Consider the following 18,638-nt stretch of genomic DNA (forward strand, 5'->3'; position numbering starts at 1 on the left):
ACCCATTCCCCCCTACCCCCATGCTTTCACTCGCACTTACAGCATGCGATGCGTGGTGACGATGTTATCACCCTTGGGCTTTATATGCAACATTATAGCGATGGCAGGAATGCGCCTGCTGTGTCCATGTAAGTGCTATCGCAATAACATAATAACAGTATCTGACAACTGAAGAACGCCCCCCCCCCATGTGGCCCATTACTTTCCGCAAAAGAAGAAGAAGTAACAAAATCGAACTTTCACCATGCGACTATTCGCTACGCCACAACATGTTTTTTTTTTTTTCTTTTGTGGGGCGTGGGCACCAAAATGACAACATGCAAAGAAAAGCATGTTGCTCACAATGGAATGCCTACTTTGGGCACCTAATGTGGCTACCGAAGGAATATCGAAGAAAACGCGAGACGCTTGGTCCACTGAGAACCATACGCATAGTGCTCGGCATCCTACACCGGCGAGACAAAAGACTTTCCGGAGAGGTTGTGATAACATTGAAATGAAGGTGATGCCCTCAAGCGAACGCGTTGCAATCCATTGAGTCCCCACAGTGATGGCAGCGAGCGACCGGTTTCTTTTCTCATCTGCTAGCCAGAAAGCATCCAAAACTCTGCCAGGCCAAAATCCACTCGGCCAGAGAAAAACGAACGCCCAGCGAAGTGTGCCGCGCGGTGGTCGGGGCAACACGAAAAAAACGCATGCATTCTGGTTGGCTCTGGAAGACCACGGGTAGCGAAAACAAGAAAACTGAAGAGGCTCAATGTGTACTCACGAATAAAAGTCAAAGTAGAAAAAAATAAGAATGCCGTTACTTTTGCTGGCTTTAGCGTCTTGACATGGATGCTTTGGCGCAGATGAAAAAAAATGTTGATATTCTTTTCTGTGACATGACAGCACAAATGAACTACCACAACACTTCGTCTCAACGGACCTCACTGCGTGCTTTGTCAACTTGTCTGATAGTGTGTTGCTTTGGTTGTCTCGTTGTATGGTCCAATGTACAACTTTAGAGAAGTCAATGCACCTTTGGCATCAAATGTTTATAACATTAAACTCACGAAGTTCCAGAATTGAAATCCATGCGCTCCGTAGATTCTGTGGCCACCAAAGATGCCGTGACGAGCTCGCTCGCTATCAAAATGCCCTTGAAACTGTGCTCAGATGGGGTTCCTTGCGTTATGTGAATCCAGGTGCAAGGGCGTTGCCACGAAATTCAGCCCAAATTCGAAATGTTTGTGCCAAAATGTCTTTTAGAATGTGAAAGAGACATTGTACACAAAATCCAAAATGATTTCCGGCACTGGGGTTAGTTTTGGTCGGCAGTGCATGACAGCACAAAGAAATTTCGGGGGGGGGGGGGGGGCTGAGTTTCATAAAATCCCCCCCCCCCTGGCTAAGCCCCTGGCAACCAGTGTCACTGTGTTTATATATTTTTTTTTTTTTCTCAACTCACCTTCTTTCGTTTTGTACATTTGTTCTGTTGAAGCTGCACACACTCTTTTGCAGCATGCTATGATAATCATTTTTTTTTAAATGTGACTAATACGAACTGTTCACTTGGACTCGAATGGTGGCAGCCACAATTTCTATTTTTAGTGCCTTAAAAATCTTAGCTTGCACTGTGGTTTTTGTTTCATTCTATGGGTTCATGCTCTCAGTGACCTTAATCCACTAGCATTTAACTTCATTTGCAAAGTGCTGCGCCATTGTGAGCCCTCTCAGGCACTCTGTTAGTACATAGTGCATAAGTTCATGTGTGTGCCTACTTTCATACCATATCAGTGCAAACTGGCTTCACACCTACTGTACACCACGTGTTTATGTTTGACCTGATGCTTGTTGGTAGAAAATGCACATCTGCCCACAAAAGTTTTCAGTATATATGAGCTCATACCCCTGCCATGCGGGCACAGAAAATGACATTAACTGGCTAATGCCTTAAACGTTAATGTCATTCGCGGGGTGCTACATGGACATGCTTAATGGCATTAAAGCTTAATGCCATTGGCGACATAGTGTATTCTCGTAACTCCCTTTGCCGTCAAATGCGTAATCTCGATCCCAATGTCTCCACATTCTGACGAGACTAAACAGATTATTAGTGAAGAACAATTAATATATTCTTCACTTTCTTTAAAAAATTGCTCTTTCTCGCGGTGTAGTGCATTCTTACAATTATTACAACTCACTTGGCCGGCGAATGCATACTCTCGTTTACAATGTCCCCGCCATGGCCATAGTGACCATATTCTCACGATATTAAGCAAACTTGTAGATAAAAACAACTAATATGTTCTTCACTTTTTAAAAAGGAGCTCTGTATTTTCGTAGAGATCAGCTGGTGATCTTGCTGCTACTCACGGCTAGAGCACTAATCATGAGCCATTAGCCAGGAGAAGCTGTTCGACTGCACGGCGGCGGCTCCTTGCCTTGTTGGCCTCATACTGAAGCCTTCGAATTTCTCGACGATGCTTGACTCGAAGAAGCACATACACCAGAACAAACTGGAGCACACGGTCAAATTCTTCAGGATCGCTGCTTGAGAGCTTGGAAGCTGTGAGCGCTATTTTTCCAATTTCAATGCTTTGGCTACGCTATGGATTGGCCGTCGAGCTAGCTTTGGCTTCAAACAGTTTACGGCTAGGTGCAGCAATGACATTCCTGAAGTAAACTACATACAATACACCGATTAATGTTTCTCATGCCATTTCTTAAACATCTGCTCCCTAGATAACTGTTTTTTATTGTATTACGACTGGCAAGCAAACTTAACCATTTCACTGCAGCTATCGCCATCGCAACGCTTAATGTCTTAAACTTTTAATGGCATTAACCTCGCCTGTGTGGCACAGGTATCAGGGCGCCCCGGAAGGGGATGAGTGAACTCAAGTAGTACTTGACGACCTAAGCTACAGCCTAGGATTAGCAGATGCCTTGACCCTGCAATGCAGAATGCACCACTAAAGTGCAGGCTGTATACTCAGGCCACAGTGCATTTAAACTTTTCTGCAGTTTCCACATTCCAAAAATGTTTGTCAACAGGTTTACATCTAAGAGACCAAGCTCTGGAATTCAAAGTGGTGACAAAAATTTAGTGCTTTTGCATTTTTTAAAAACTTTCTGAAGCCTTGCATGCAATTAGGTGAAAATGATACATTTATTATTTTGCAATGTTAAACTGTCAATTTGGCTTGACTTTTGCTTTGAGAGTGCTGCTGCAACTCAAGATGTTTGAGATGCTTACGAGGTCAAAGTGTTGGGTAGACCAGAAGTTAGCTCCTTTTAGTGATCTTCAAAAAGGTTACTTCTGAGACTATCATACACCTGCACCATGACTGAGTGCTCTGGCATACAGATGTTAAATGTGGGCACCCTAATGGGCACCCTAAAAGGCTTGGCAAAAATGTCCAAATGGAAAAAAAATGCTTGTCTTATCATTTCAATAACTAATGCTCAGAATTCTAGTTTTAGACATGAAATGATAAGCTTTTGAAATAAATTGGTGGCTTATGTTCTTGTACTTTCGAACATGCAAGCTTGGTGTAGCAACTGCATGAGAAATATACTATATGGCACAACATATCATTGTTCACTCCATGGTACAATTTTGCAAACTCGCAAAGTGCTTCCATCAGAGCCTATTCAACAATGACACAGCTTGACTTTAGACTTTCCAAAGAGAATTCCACATGCAAGTACTTGTGCCTCATGATATAGCCAGGAAACTAACACCATAGAAAACTTACCTCCAGGAATTCAGCAGGTGAAAGGTTGCCGGCCGATTCATTGAAGTCTAATTGCCCTGCTTCAACACAGATATTTGTATGTTGGTTGCAGTACTCAAGGCATGGCACACAGCGGCCTCCCTTGGCAGGGTTACCCACGTAGAAAGGTTCACAGTGGCTGCACTGGGGGCCCTGTACACAGTGCACAACATGCTATGAATGTCACTCATGAAATTATTAACAAACTACTAGTATAGGTGTTATGCCAATGTCTTGAGCAACCTTGCATACTGCACAAGCAACCATGAGAGAGATTGCAAGGCCTCATTGACCCTTACCAAAACAAAGTTCATGTAATAACCTTAGCACCAGTGTTTTGCATAAAGTGAATTCATAGCTAAATTCTTCAAATGGCTCCGGCAGCAGATGCTCTATTACTATCTACTTGTGCCCTTGCTGCACTGGAGACAATGCTGTAACTTGACACACCGGGGTGATACAACAGGTAAAAATGCCTTCAAAGGATGATGCATGATGCATCACCACACAGCAGAAAGAACTTCTCATGTGGTGTGAAGATTGGGAAGCATAGCATTATAGCCTAATCAAGCATACTGCAGGACAAAGGCCTGTTCCAAGCCTCACGTTCCTGCTTTGCAGCACAGGTTGCTGGTGCAATGTGTGATGTTTTTAAACACAACAGCTATCAACGTGTGTCATTATCTACTTTGATGTACTGTATAATCTCCAGTGAGGATCACACCCATGCATGGGCCACACCCCCAACTTGGCGGTCCAAAATTTGGAGAGAAAAAAAAATTCCAATTGAGAAGCAATTGTGTTGCACGTACTGATGCACGTGCTAATGCTGCATATGCATCAGCAAATTATTGTGCACAGCTTACTTTCATGTGCCACTACTAGATGACGAGAGCTGAATTTTGATGTCTAACATCTGAGGCATGGCCACAACCGGTTCCTCCGTCACCTTCTATGACAGTGCGCTAATTGCCGGCGCCATCCTATCTTTGTGCAGTTTTCGCAGCGAGCTCCTTTGGCTCAGCAGTCAGCTACCGGGAGTCCGCAATGGAGAGGAAGCAGTTGATGGTGTAAGATGCTGCGTTTAAACTGAAGGTTGCTGGATACGCCGGGGAGCACAGCAAGCAAGCAGTGGACTATAACTTTGGTGTCAATGACAAGTGCGTACACGGGTGGCTGAAGTAGAAAGAGGAGCTCGCCGCAATGAACAATTGAGGAAGGCGTTCCATGGAAAACCATGCAAATTCCTGGAACTTGTTACTGCAAAAATTAGTTCAAATGGCTCGCTCCCATGTAAGAGCCGCACTTTGTCAAAATCGAAAAAAAAAAAAAGAGTGCAGCCCTTACATGAGCCCATACGGTATAATTCAAACCAGGTAGATGTTCCAATATAACTGAACATACCCACTGCTTTCTTGGTCCTCAAGTCTGCAAGTCTGTTCTGCAGTAGACTTCCTTTAATTCAACTCCTGTTAATTCCATTTTTCAGTTAATTCGATCCCCATCGAAGGTCCCAGCCAGTGCCCATGAATTTTTAAGGGCCCAAACTTTTGTTATTTCGATCCTAAAATTGGCCTTCGCCAGATAATTCAAACTTGACCAGCCAACATGCACGTGCTTGACCCCTATGTTGATCCCAATAGCGAACTCATTACTGGCAGCAAGTATCTCGGCAGAGCTTAGGGGATGGTGAATACGATGAACACACGTAACCTCACATCGAAAACACTCATTTGTGGCCTGTCCCAGGATGACTTGCAAGCAATAATGGTAGCTCACAATGTATGATCATGGTATTTACCTGATTCTAACAGATTCTTTTTTTTTTTCTCTGATAAAATTGGGCCAAGAACTGCCTTTGTTGCATTTGTATGCCTTCCACATTACACGGCTATACTGTGGCAAGGTCTGTGAGTGATGGCGCTGGCTAACACTCCCAAGGTTCTACTAGGAAAACATAAGTACCCAAGAAAGTGGATAGGGAAACGGTGCCGCAGTAGCAGAAGGTTGTGGGATCGTTCCCCATCTATGGCAAGTTGTTTCTCATCCAATTTCATTTCCATTAATTTATCGTTTCTTTACTTCATTTATTAAGCAAAAGTAATTTCCCCGATGTTGTCCTTGGTGTCAGTGTTTGTTGGCTTCTTATGAAATGAGTAATAAAAATCAGGCCTCTTGGTTAACCCGCTTTCTTCTCGTACTTACAACACCTAGACACTCCTACTGAAACATACTAGTATCAGTAGGCCATTAATACAAGCATTTGTATAGATAAATAAGGAAGTGATATTTATAACACTGATCAGCTAGAAACAGGTCAGAGAAATAATTACTAAACATTTTCAAACATGTAAAGGTGGTTAATCACCTTGCCCTTTTGGGATTTGTTCAACAGAAATGTTATTTGCATTAAGAATATTAAGGTACCTAGGTAAAATATAAGATAGAGACTGTTGGCGATATGTAGTGCAACAAAAAGGTTGACACCATTGGACAGACTGTCAGGTATCGTAAGCTGGTATGGAACGGTTTAATTTGAACAAGGACAAGAGTCTGTCATTATTTTTGACAACTACGGTTTTGTACATGCACAACTTGTGGGGATACTTTGGGGACATCAAAAGTATTGAAGTAAGGGTTAGTGTGTCTGTACCATGGTACATTCGCGATTAGACGTATTGCTAGCTTTTGAGCAACAATAATTTTTTGTTCATTTTGCTTTTTCATTTTGCCTTATATAGTAAAACAGTACGAAATGATTGGTAGTATATAAGCATTATTTATCAAAATCTTTGCCTGTTTAGGAAGTACGTGTCTATGGAGAGTTACTATACCATTTATTCTGTTTATTCTTAATCTTACACTATCTACATGCGCATCCCAACTCAGGATGTCTACCAAGTTGGCATTTCTAAATTCCCTGAGTTTTCCAGGTTTTCCCTGAGCACCTTTGCGAAATTCCCTGAATGAGCCAGAACTTTGTTTTATGTCAGGACAGGCTGACACCATGTTGCTCAATGCTGTCACTCTCTAGTAAGCATGTTGAAACAAAAAAATTACTTAATCCAGTTTGAATAGTAAGGAGTAATAGCTATATTATTTAAAAAGAAAACAGAGGGGACAGCGAAAAAAATGGTAAAACCCATTCCAAATTGAGTCGCACATTTTCAAATACGAATGAAAAGGACATGCATACATAAGTAAATATTTTTGAATATGAGCTATTTCTATCAACTGATAACAAGCTCATCGGTATGAGGCCCGAACTTTGTCACAATTGAGATTCTCTTTCAACAGCTCGTAAGTGAACCTCAACTGTCCTGAATACTCTCAGCCCGCGCATGACGCCTCAGTGTTGCGTTTCACTGCTTTAAAGAGTTGAGTTTGGTTTGGATGAGGGACACCTGCATCTCAGCGTCAGCCAACGCTTTGCTTCTTGAGCTAAAGCTCCTTCAAAATGGCGGCAGCACGCTTCCTTTCCTGTTCATTCCTCAATGCGTAGGTCCTGTCTGTTATTGTCCTCCTTCCACCACTCGTTCGCCCCACAGACCATTTGAAGCATCTTCTTGGTCAGTTGCACAGTCCACGTCCGATTTTTCGAACTTCCTAAGGGCCGCGAAAATGTCCGAAATATCGCCCAGTTGGAAAAAATAAATGCATGTCCTTTACTGCCCTTAAAGGCTCAAACCACCACAGGTGCATTCAAAAACACTCTGAAGGCCTGTCGGTACATGTATTAGGCATATCGGTGCTCGTTCTGTGACAGGAGATACTGGGTGCACGAGTGTATAATTAAGGAATACATACTGTGTCCCATGGCAATAGCCCGTTCCCTCACTGCAATACTTTTTCGTATGCTTCACCAAGTAATATGTCTGTAAAGAGGTGAAGCTGACTTTCAGAAACCGGCATTAGCAATGCACCGTGCTTTCCAAGCTTCTAAGCCAATCGCGAGGACCACAAAGGCGGAGTCGGTGCCATTGCTGACAGAGCGAATTATTTCACTGAAAAACACGGCACCCAACGGCAAGAAGCTTAATAGCGAGCGTTGAAGCAGCTAGATGTAGCGTTGCCGCAGTGGTGGCTACGGCTGCCAGCAGATATGTGTGCGAGAGCGCCGGTTCGAGGCGGCGAGGTAATCAAAACGGCAGCGGTGGTGGCTTTGATTAATGCTCTTTCGGACCAGCGGTCACGGCAAAAAGTAAGGAAAATTGGACAGCAAAGGGTTCTTACGTCCGAAATTTCAGACGTTCTAATACATTAACTCTATGGGGTACATGGTGGTGCCACGAAGCCGTCCAAATTATCGGGCATCTGGAAAGTCGGTCGTTGACTGTACACTGGCAACTCCTCCAGCTGATGACAGGGCGTCAAAGACGATTCATTATGATTCCTGTCTGTTACTCAAGCCAGCATTACCATGACTTTCAACCCTTTCAATAAAATTACAGCTAATTTTCCCTGATAGAGGCACAAATTCCCTGAGTTTTCCCTGAGTTTTCCATGAGTTTTTCCAGACTAATCAAAATCCCTGAGAATTCCTGGTTCTCCCGGTTTTCCCGGTTGACACCCTGACTGCTGCACTAAGACAAAGCTAACTTTCGGAGACTGGCATTACGCAATGCGTTGTGCTCTGCGAGCTTCGAAGCCAATCGCGAGGATTACAAAGGCGGAATCGGTGACATTGCTGACAGCGGCGAATTCTTTCAATGAAAAGCACAGCACCGCACGGCAAGAAGCTTAATAGCGAACGTAGAAGCAGCTAGGTCTAACGTTGCCGCGGTGGTGGCTACGGCTACCAGCGGATCTGCGTGCGAGAGTGCCAGTTCGAGGCGGCGAGATAATCAAAATGGCGGCGATGGTGGCTTTGATTAATGCCATTTCAGACCTGCCGTCAAGGCAATATACATTGACTATATGGAGTACGTGGTGGTGCCGCAAAGCCGTGCGAATTATCGGGCATGTTAGAAAAATCAGGCGTCTGGAAAATCGGTCGTTAACTACTCTGGCAATACCTCGTGCAGATGACACGGCATCAATGACGATTCGTTGCAATTCCTCTGTTACTGGAGCCAGCATTAACACGACTTTTGTTCCCTTTCAATAAAGTTACAGCTAATTTTCCCTGATAAAAGTGCGAATTCCCTGAGTTTTCCCTGAGTATTTCCACACTATTCAAATTCCCTGAGAATTCCCGGTTTTCCCGTTTGGTAGACACCCTGAAACTAAGCGATTCTGTAAAAACCACACTTAGGCTTTTACGGCTGGTACGATCTCAATTTTACTATTCCCTAAAATAAAATCAAAACTACAGTGATATATTCTGTCTTTCGGTCTAAACAGAATGCCTTCAGTTTTATTTGTACTATTAAGCTTTAAGCAGTTGGAGTGCCCATTGCTGCAAACATTCCAGAAAATATTTGCCTTTGTTAAATACTTCTCATTCTGTTTTACCTGAATTTAGCATAGTGAGGTCATTGGCATACACTATGATATTCACTGCAAGAGGGGCAAAAATATATCATTAATGTATAGAAGGAACAGTAGAGGCCCTAAAATGCTTCCCTGTGGTACATCGTACTGGATGGCTGCTAGTCTAGAAAATGCGCGGTTACGAAAAACCATCGCTGCATTCATGTTGTCTTTCTGAAAAACCATTTCACGGTGTTCGTGTTGTCTTTCTCTTCTCGTCGTTCAATTATGCGTTCCACTTTTGCCGGTGAACGAACTGAACTATTATGTTCTTTGCTGACGGGTTGCCAGGGTCGGTGACCCTATGGCATATTTCAATGTCTGCCGTGGTAATGTCTTCATCGATTGCATTACCAATCTTTGACATTATCTCAGTCAACTTTTCGCCAGCTTCCACTGGTATTCCTTTTACTTCAATGTTAGCATTAGTTCGCACAGCATCAAACACCCTTCATTTGTCATATCGTTTCTTAAGATCTATGTTTTCTTCAAGAACTTTCTTTCGTTCAGCCTGAAAAGGGTTATACTTCTTGTCAATGAAAGATAAACTGGACCTGAATTCCTTGAGTTGATTGTGATCACAGGTATTTTTCAAACAAACTGCACTCATGTTTTGAATGCTGTTCGAGTTTTACGATCAGTTCACTTAGTATGAACTCCAAGACAACAAATGGGTGCTATGTAATGTCCAGGTTTGCACTTGAGAGTATTAAAGACCTTGAAGCCAATTGGTGTGCTCTGCTGGTAAGATCACTTCTTCTAGCTCAGAGATAATTCTATGTAGCATCTATTGAGTTTCTCCCAGGTGTCCAGGTGTAAGTAGTGCCTGTTTCAGTGGTCTTGATGACACTTTTGTGTGCATTTGTAGCCATGGCATTCAATTTTCTTTTGATGTAAGCAACGTTTCGCAACACCAAGGGCTGAAAAATGTGCATGAGTGTTGGCAAGAGTGATTGAAGGGTCCCTTACCACTCACCTTTTTCATTGAACACTGTCCTACCACATCTCCTGTTTCCATACCCTTTCGCCTTCTTTGTTCCTTACCACCTGCTTGCCCGTTCATGTTTGGTACCACCAAGATGACATGCTAAGAGCAAGCCCATGGTACTGGTAAACAATAGTCACCAGCTGGCTCTCCTGCCACACATTACCATCTTGTAATAAGATATTAAGACTGAAGGAGCTTGTGTAGCATGGAGGTGATACTTTCTCAGCATTGTTTGCCACTACAGTAAACATCATGGTAAGTGTCTTTGTGAACTAGAGGGGGTTTAGTGGTCTGACCTTCCTATTAAGTAAAGTCTTAAGACCTTTCACTTCGTACCAATGCATCTCAACACAAAAGCACATCAGCGGGACCTCAAGAAACTTTGTTCTAATGGGGCTTAATGCAGTTCTTTATCTTCATAGCTTCAAGCCTTGAAAACTAAGTTATGGATGAAACTTTTGAACATTGTTTAGATTGTGCCCCTTTATAAAAGAGTGTTTCTGAAATTCAGTTTTATTAAGCTAAAATCATTGTCACGGGTTCAAAATAGTGGTGAACATTTTACAACCAAACATCTCGAAGAGTTGTCTCCTTACACAAGATTTGACCATATTGACGCATGGACTTGTTTATCTTCTACGGGTGAGCGCTTTTCACCATCTAAGAAATGTTATCGCTCAGCGCGGCATGCATCCGCATGTATCAGAAGTTTCTCGAATGTTATCGATGGTTCTGTTGTCACAGAAGCTTGTGTAATCTGATTGCGTGTGTGATGCGAATTGCGTAGAGCTTTCTGGAAGACACACAGGTACCACCGATTACTCTGGAACCTTCGATGACTTGTGTATAAAAGACGATGCGCTTGGCCGGCAAATCAGATTTTTAACTATCGTTGACTGTGTTTGCTGCTATCGTGCTTTGAGTGTAGCCTGTTTTTGAGGGCACAGGTTCGCCCAATAAAACACTAGTTTCGCTATTCACAGCTTTGTTGCTTTCTTCCCTGTCACTACCACGTGACATTTGGTGAAGGTACTAGTTCGTTCATGTACTGGATGCCCCCGACAAGCCGTGATCCAAGCCCGGACCGCAAAGACAACACCAACATCGTCCCGGATCATTGAGCAAGCTGCCGACTGCAACAGCTGCCTCCTGAGCATGCACTTCTACCTGAGACGACCAAAAATATTGTGGCCAAGACAACCCCAATGGCTGTCCCAGCATCCCCCATTCTGCTGCAACAACCTCAGGATCCACCAACCTTTTATGGATCATTGACTGAAGACCCAGACTCCTGGCTGGAGACTTAAGAATCGCCACGTTCAACACCTGGAACTCTGACAACAAGCTGCGGCATGTACACGTCGCCTTAGAAGACGCCGCCAAAAAGTGGTTTGAGAACCGAGAGTCAACCCTGACAACATTGGACCTGTTCCGCAATCGCTTCTTGCAGATCTTTACAAGTGTTGTGCGCAAGGAAAAGGCCAAAGCTCTCCTAGAAGCCCGAGCGCAACTTCCTAACGAGAGCATTGTGATCTTCACGAAGGAGATGACTCGCCTGTTCAGACACGCCAACCCCGACATGCCAGATGAGAAACAAGTTCTCTTTTTGATGAAAGGTGTCAAGCAAGCTCTTTGTCGGATTGATACACAACCTGACCAAGACAGTTTCTGAATTTGCTTCCGAGGCCACAACCATCGAGAAAACACTCGAAAGTAGGAACAGGCAGTTCAACCGACGCACGCTTCCAACGAACTAAGCTGAAGTTCAACCATTGGGCACTGACGACCTACGCGAGACCATCAGAGCAGTCGTGCAAGAGGAATTTCAGAGGATGTTCCCAAGATCGCAGCCTCAGGTTGCCTCGATCGCTGACATCATGTGAGAAGAAATCCAGTGGTCATTGGGACTTCCTGAACGGCAGCTGGAATCGCCAAAGGCTCAGCCTGAAGTGATGACCTACGCCGCCATCGCCTGCCGTCAAAGTAATTTTCTCCGCTCACGCCAGAGTCCCGTAACGACGCAGTTCTATCGTCCGCCGCCACTGCCTCCAGCTCGCCCACCAGTTGTCTAGCACAATTACCAAAGCAAGACAGACATCTGACACACTCCTGACCCCTGCCTTCTCTGCTACCACTGCGGAGAAGCGGGCCACGCCTACCGCCAGTGCCCATACCGCAAAATGGAACTACGTGAATTTGCCGTCAACGCGCCACACCCACAACTTGGTAAGCGGCCACATGGCATCGTCGACTACATTGCCGCCACTCGGTGGAGCCCTCGATGACCATCCCGTTCGCTGTCACGAAGCCGCTACTTGTCGCCGCAGTGCCGACCACACACTGGCCCAGCCTGGGGCCGGTCCGTCACCCCATATCCCGAAAACTAAAAGCAGCAACCGATGGAGGGGTGGTTGCTGTTTGTCGAACTGACAAAAATCCTCCTCCGCCGCCAAAAAAACGCTGAAAAGACTACCTCAACGACATATCAATGAGACGCTGCCACTCCGATGAAACCTAGAAGCAAGGAATACGCCAACAAAAGAAGATCTGACGATGCGACATTCCAGCCACAGGTCAACACGATGCAACTGTGATCTGATGCCAAGACTAAACTGCAATGCACTACAAAGAACCACCAACCTCAACATGCTTCTCGATGGCCACGCAGCCACCACTTTAGAGGACACAGGAGCCAACTACTGTGTCACGAGCAGAACCATCGCCTCCCAGTTGAGGAAAGTTAAGACTGCATGGGAAGGCCTTCAAATTCGGATAGCTGGAGGACACCTAATAACGCCGACAGGAATCTGCACAGCAAGAATTACCGTTCGTGACCGAGCTTACCCTGCCACGTTCGTTATCCTCCAACAGTGTTCACGAGACGTCATTCTCGACTTCCTGAACTTCCTGAACCAACACGGCGCAATCATCAACCTAAGTCGAAGTCGATAACGCTATCTGAAGGTCAAGCGATACCGTCAGAGAACCTTCATAGTGACCATGCATCGAGTGTGCTAAAAGATCAAGTGAGCAACCCGCCTCGCTCCAGCACTGTCATTTCCGTCAGCACCGAAACACCCGCAGACGCAGAAGGCGTTATCAAAGGCGATCAACGCCTACTGCTCAATCCTGACATGTGCGTCGCAAGAGGGATCGCTCGACTGCATGGAGGAAAAACGAAAGTGATGCTGACAAACTTCAGCCAGCAGTTCAAGCTCGTCAACAAGGGCATGATGATCGCATACCTTGAGGAAATTGTGGAAACCAGCAATGCGTTTGTCCTCTTGGATTCTGCCGCATCTACCTCTACGACCACAATTTCCTAATCAGACTTCGACATAAATCCAAGTCTCCCGCTGAGTAAGCAGCAACAGGTCAGAAGTCTTCTCCAACGATACAATGACTGCTTTTCGACATCATCGAGGATTCAACGAACACCAATTGCAAAGCATCACATAATAACCGAAGAGTTCGCTCGACCACTCTGCCAGAGCCCTTACCGAGTTTCAACACGAGAATGTGAAGCTATAAGACAAGTCAACGAAATGCTACGCGACGACATCATCCAGCAGTTGAAGAGCCCAAAGGCATCTCCTGTGGTCTTGGTGAAGAAAAAGGACGGAACCCTACGTTTCTGCGTCGATTATCGTCAACTGAACAAGGTCATGAAGAAGGACATATAGCCCCTCCCAAGGATAGACAACGCACTGGATCGACTCTGCAACGCAAAATACTTCTCGTCGATGGATCTCAAAACTGGCTACTGGCAAATAGAAATCGACAAGAGGGATAGAGAAAAAACCGCCTTCATCATTCCAGACGGCCTTTACAAGCTCAAGGTCATGCCATTGGGTCTGTGCTCGGCGCCTGCAACGTTCCAGCGCATGATGGACATGGTTTTAGCAGGGTTGAAGTGGTAGACCTGTCTTGTCTACTTGGATGACATCGTCGCCTTCGCTGGGAACTTCGACGATCACCTTGGGCGGCTTGCGACAGTACTAGAGGTCATCAAGTCATCAGGGCTCACTCTGAAGCCAGAAAAGTGCCGCTTCGCTTACGATGAGCTTCTGTTCCTAGGCCATGACATCAGCAAGTCAGGAGTCAGCCCCGACCCGCAGAAGACAGCTGCCATTGCAAAGTTCCCGCAGCCCATCGACAAGAAGGCAGTGCGTAGATCCCTTGGCATGCGTGCCTACTACAGTAAACTCTCAGTTGTACGAACGTCGGTTTATTGAATATTTCAGAATAATTAACTTTTTAAAATGCCCGGCAGTTTTCTTATAGATTCTATGCAAAAATGTTTCACTTAAACGAATTTCGGAACAGTCAATATTTCAGTTTAACGAACTCGCTCAGAGGACCAAGGCTTGCACTGCACTGCAGTGCAGGCGCAACCGATGCCCACCCTCATCAAACCGCCGCTCCAGCGGCAATGTAACGTCGCTGCTGCTACAGCGCCCCTGGGGCAAAGCGGCGGTTCGGAAAACGAACGGCAATGAGGCATGGCCTCCGAGATCGCCCGCACAAAACGAGCAAACATGTAATCTCGGAGGCCATGAACGAAGTAACATCGCTGGCGCTTACAACACCGCTGAGCAAAGCGGTGATCTGTCACACCACAAACAACGTGGTGTGTGTTTTTTTTCCGATCGGCTAGTCGTGGCATGGTCGTCGTCTCTCTCTTTCCATTCTCGTCGGTTCCGCGTGTGCACACATACAACCCACGTGGTGTGTTTTTCATTGATATGTACAAATTACATTTCACACATTTCTAACACTATGGATGCAATGTCTTTTGCTCCATGAATTGCACTTCAAACTTTTGACTCTGTATGCCATGTCTTATGTTGGTCTAGTGAATATTCGGTTTAGTGAACTTTCAGTTAAGTGAACTATTTCCTTCGGTCCCTTGAAGTTCACTCAAGTGAGAGTTCACTGTATACAGGCGCTTTGTCAAGGACTTTTCACGCATCGCTGTGCCGCTGACACATCTTACTAAATCTGATGTTGAGTTCAAGTGGGAAATATTGCAGGCCAACGCATTTCAAGAAATCAAACGACGCATGCAGTTGCCACCGGTACTTGTGCACTTCAACGAGGACGCTGATACTGAAATCCACATTGACGCAAGTAGCCTAGGCCTTGGTGCCATCCTAGTCCAGAGGAAAGACGGACTTGAATGAGTGATAGCTTACACTAGCCGTTCGCTATCAAGAGCGGAAGGCAATTATTCTACGATTGAAAAGGAATGCCTCGCCATCATTTGGGCTACAGCAAAATTCCGCCCTTACCTATATGGCAGGCCATTCAGAGTCATCAGCGACCATCACGCGTCGTGTTGGCTAGCGAATTTAAAGGACCCTTCAAGATGCTTGCCACGGTGGAGCCTCAGACTGCAAGAATATGACATCACTGTTACCTACAAGTCTGGACGAAAACACTCTAATGCCGACTGCCTATCAGGCGCACCCATCGACCCTCCCCTGCAAGACGACGAGCATGACGACACCTTCCTTGGAATAGTAAGCACAAAAGACTCCGCTGAACAGCAACGAGCACACTCGGAGATAAAAGGCCTCATCATGTATTTGGAAGGGAACAACTACGTTGTCCCTAAGGCATTTAAGCGAGGAGTCTTCGTTTTTGCTTCAAAACAACCTACTTGCGTGAAGAAGACCTCTCGCCAGTCTGCGCCAACTACCCTCTTGTTGTTCCCTCAACATTCCATCCAGAAGTACTGCACGCCCTACATGACGATCCGACCGCTGGGCACCTCGAATTCTCCTGGACGCTATCGAGGATACAGGAACATATTAATGGCCGCGCCTGACCGCCAACGTCACCCGCTACGTCAAAACATGCCGAGACTGTCAGCGATGCAAGACACCACTGACAAGGCCGGTGGGATTACTACAGGTGATCGAAGCTCCTTGCCGACCATTTCAGCAGATGGGGATGGGTTTGTTGGGACCCTTTCCGACGTCAACATCCGGAAATAAGTGGATCATAGTGGTGACGGACTACCTCACCTGCTTCGCTGAAACTAAAGCTCTGCCGAAAGGTAGCGCAGCCGTAATGGCGAAATTCTTCGTCGAGAACATCCTGCTGCGACATAGTGCCCCAGAAGTCCTCATCACCGACAGAGGAACGGCCTTTACAGCAGAGCTCACCTGAGCCATTCTGCAATACAGCCAGACAAGCCACAGGAGGACAACTGCCTTCTACTCGCAGATGAATGGTCTTACGAAGTGCCTGAACAAGACCCTCGCCGACATGCTAGCAATGTATACCCATGAGCAAAAGTATACGGACCACAGGGTCACCGAAAAAAATTGAATTTATTCATTATTAACAGGCATAAACTGAAATTGATGGATGTACTGGAAATTTCGCAATGCCAAGTTTGAACTGCAGTCCTTAATTTCAAATTGCATTCACAGACTGAGGAGAAAATCAGCTTTATAGAGTAATCCCTGGTCTGTATACCATATTTACTCACATAATGATCGCACCCCTTAATTTTGTCGTCAAAATTAGATGTCTTTCTTTCCCGTGTAATGATCGCATCCTGAACTTGTCGCAGTAATATGTCGTGTGCCAAGTCTAGCTAATGATGATCACGCTTACCATCTGTAAAATGCTACGCGAACGACTCTTGAAGACATACCAAGCGGTCTGCATGCACCCAACATTCTTAAGCAGATGCCTAATTTCATTGCTTTCAACACTTTCCACACTTCCATGAAAAAAAAAAGCTACAACCAAACTTGCCTCGGCTTTATTATTTGTAGGCTTCATAATGGTTTTGGTCAACAACAACAACAGCATAAAGGGCACCTTTCGATTCTTCTCGTCTGCACTCATGGGCATGCAACAAATCGCGAGCAGCAACGATAGTGGCCACGTTTACATTGACACTTTAGAAGTGTACCCTATTCATACGCCGACGCTTGTAACACCGCTAAAATATTCGCCCACCCTTAGTGGAAACGTGCCGTATTAGGATAGCAGTGAAGACAAATGCCGCAGTTTCTGCAGCATGCCCGCCATGTGTTTCTGTCAGCAGAGTTCTGACTGGCGTGGTAGAAGTCTGTTGCCAGATTTGCAGGTCAACGTTGCCAGACTGCCTGCCAAATTTGACGGCAAAAAACACCGTCAAATGTAGCGAATGCAACGACGCCGTTTCCGAAGCGCACAGAGTTACCAGAACAGGAGTATAACGCGTGTGCAGTCTCCCAGCTCCCGACAGTACCTCAAAGTTACTGCATAACCTGGGCACTTTCGAATCACTTGCTGGTTGAGGGCCCGGTTCTCCGATCGTACAAAGCGCTTTCTTTCGCTGTGCATGCTGTGCCTGGCCCGCACGGGATGAGGCTTTTGCTGGATCTGAAAGTGAGATATGCTGCATAACACTCGGGGCGCTTTCTATCGCTTTGTGCGATCGTTGCAACGGTAGCAAACGGTTGCATTGCCTTGCTTTGCACAAAGAATCTCCTGGGGTTTATGCTGCTCGCAATACATATTTTTCTGAAACTGAGAGACGCGTTGCATAACACTTGGGGCGCTTTCTATCGCTATGCATGATCGCTGCAACGGTAGGAAATGGTTGCATTGCCTTGCTTTGCACAAAGAATCTCCTGGGGCTTATGCTGCTCGCAATACATGCTTTTCTGAAACTGAGACGCGTTGCATAACACTCGGGGCGCTTTCTATCGCTTCGCGCGATCGCTGCAATGGGATGAAGCGGTTGCATTGCCTTGCTTTGTGCAGAGAATCTTTTGGGGCTTATGCTGCTCGCAATACATACTTTTCTGAAACTGAGACGCGTTGCATAACACTCGGGGCACTTTCTATCGCTATGCATGATCGCTGCAACGGTAGGAAATGGTTGCATTGCCTTGCTTTGCACAAAGAATCTCCTGGGGCTTATGCTGCTCGCAATACATACTTTTCTGAAACTGAGACGCGTTGCATAAAACTCGGGGCGCTTTCTATCGCTTCACGTGATCGCTGCAACGGTAGGAAACGGTTGCATTGCCTTGCTTTGCACAAATAATCTCCCGGGGCTTATGCTGCTCGCAATACATACTTTTCTGAAACTGAGACGCGTTGCATAACACTCAGAGCGCTTTCTATCGCTATGCATGATCGCTGCAACGGTAGGAAATGGTTGCATTGCCTTGCTTTGCACAAAGAATCTCCTGGGGCTTATGCTGCTCGCAATACATGCTTTTCTGAAACTGAGACGCGTTGCATAACACTCGGGGCGCTTTCTATCGCTTCGCGCGATCGCTGCAATGGGATGAAGCGGTCGCATTGCCTTGCTTTGTGCAGAGAATCTTCTGGGGCTTATGCTGCTCGCAATACATACTTTTCTGAAACTGAAACGCGTTGCATAACACTCGGGGCACTTTCTA

At 45.6% G+C, this 18,638-nt stretch overlaps 1 protein-coding gene across 1 annotated transcript in view; it reads right to left on the bottom strand.

Moving 5' to 3' along the window:
• The window catches only part of Megf8 (multiple EGF like domains 8), a 221,282-nt gene that overhangs the window by 23,709 nt on the left and 178,935 nt on the right, over positions 1-18,638 (bottom strand). The window contains exon 30 of the mRNA XM_050196139.2: positions 3,744-3,914. Within this exon, the coding sequence (XP_050052096.1) occupies positions 3,744-3,914 (171 nt within the window). The remainder of the gene's footprint in view (positions 1-3,743; positions 3,915-18,638) is intronic.

The sequence above is a fragment of the Dermacentor andersoni genome, chromosome 1, assembly GCF_023375885.2.
Source record: "Dermacentor andersoni chromosome 1, qqDerAnde1_hic_scaffold, whole genome shotgun sequence".
Lineage (NCBI taxonomy): Eukaryota > Metazoa > Arthropoda > Arachnida > Ixodida > Ixodidae > Dermacentor > Dermacentor andersoni.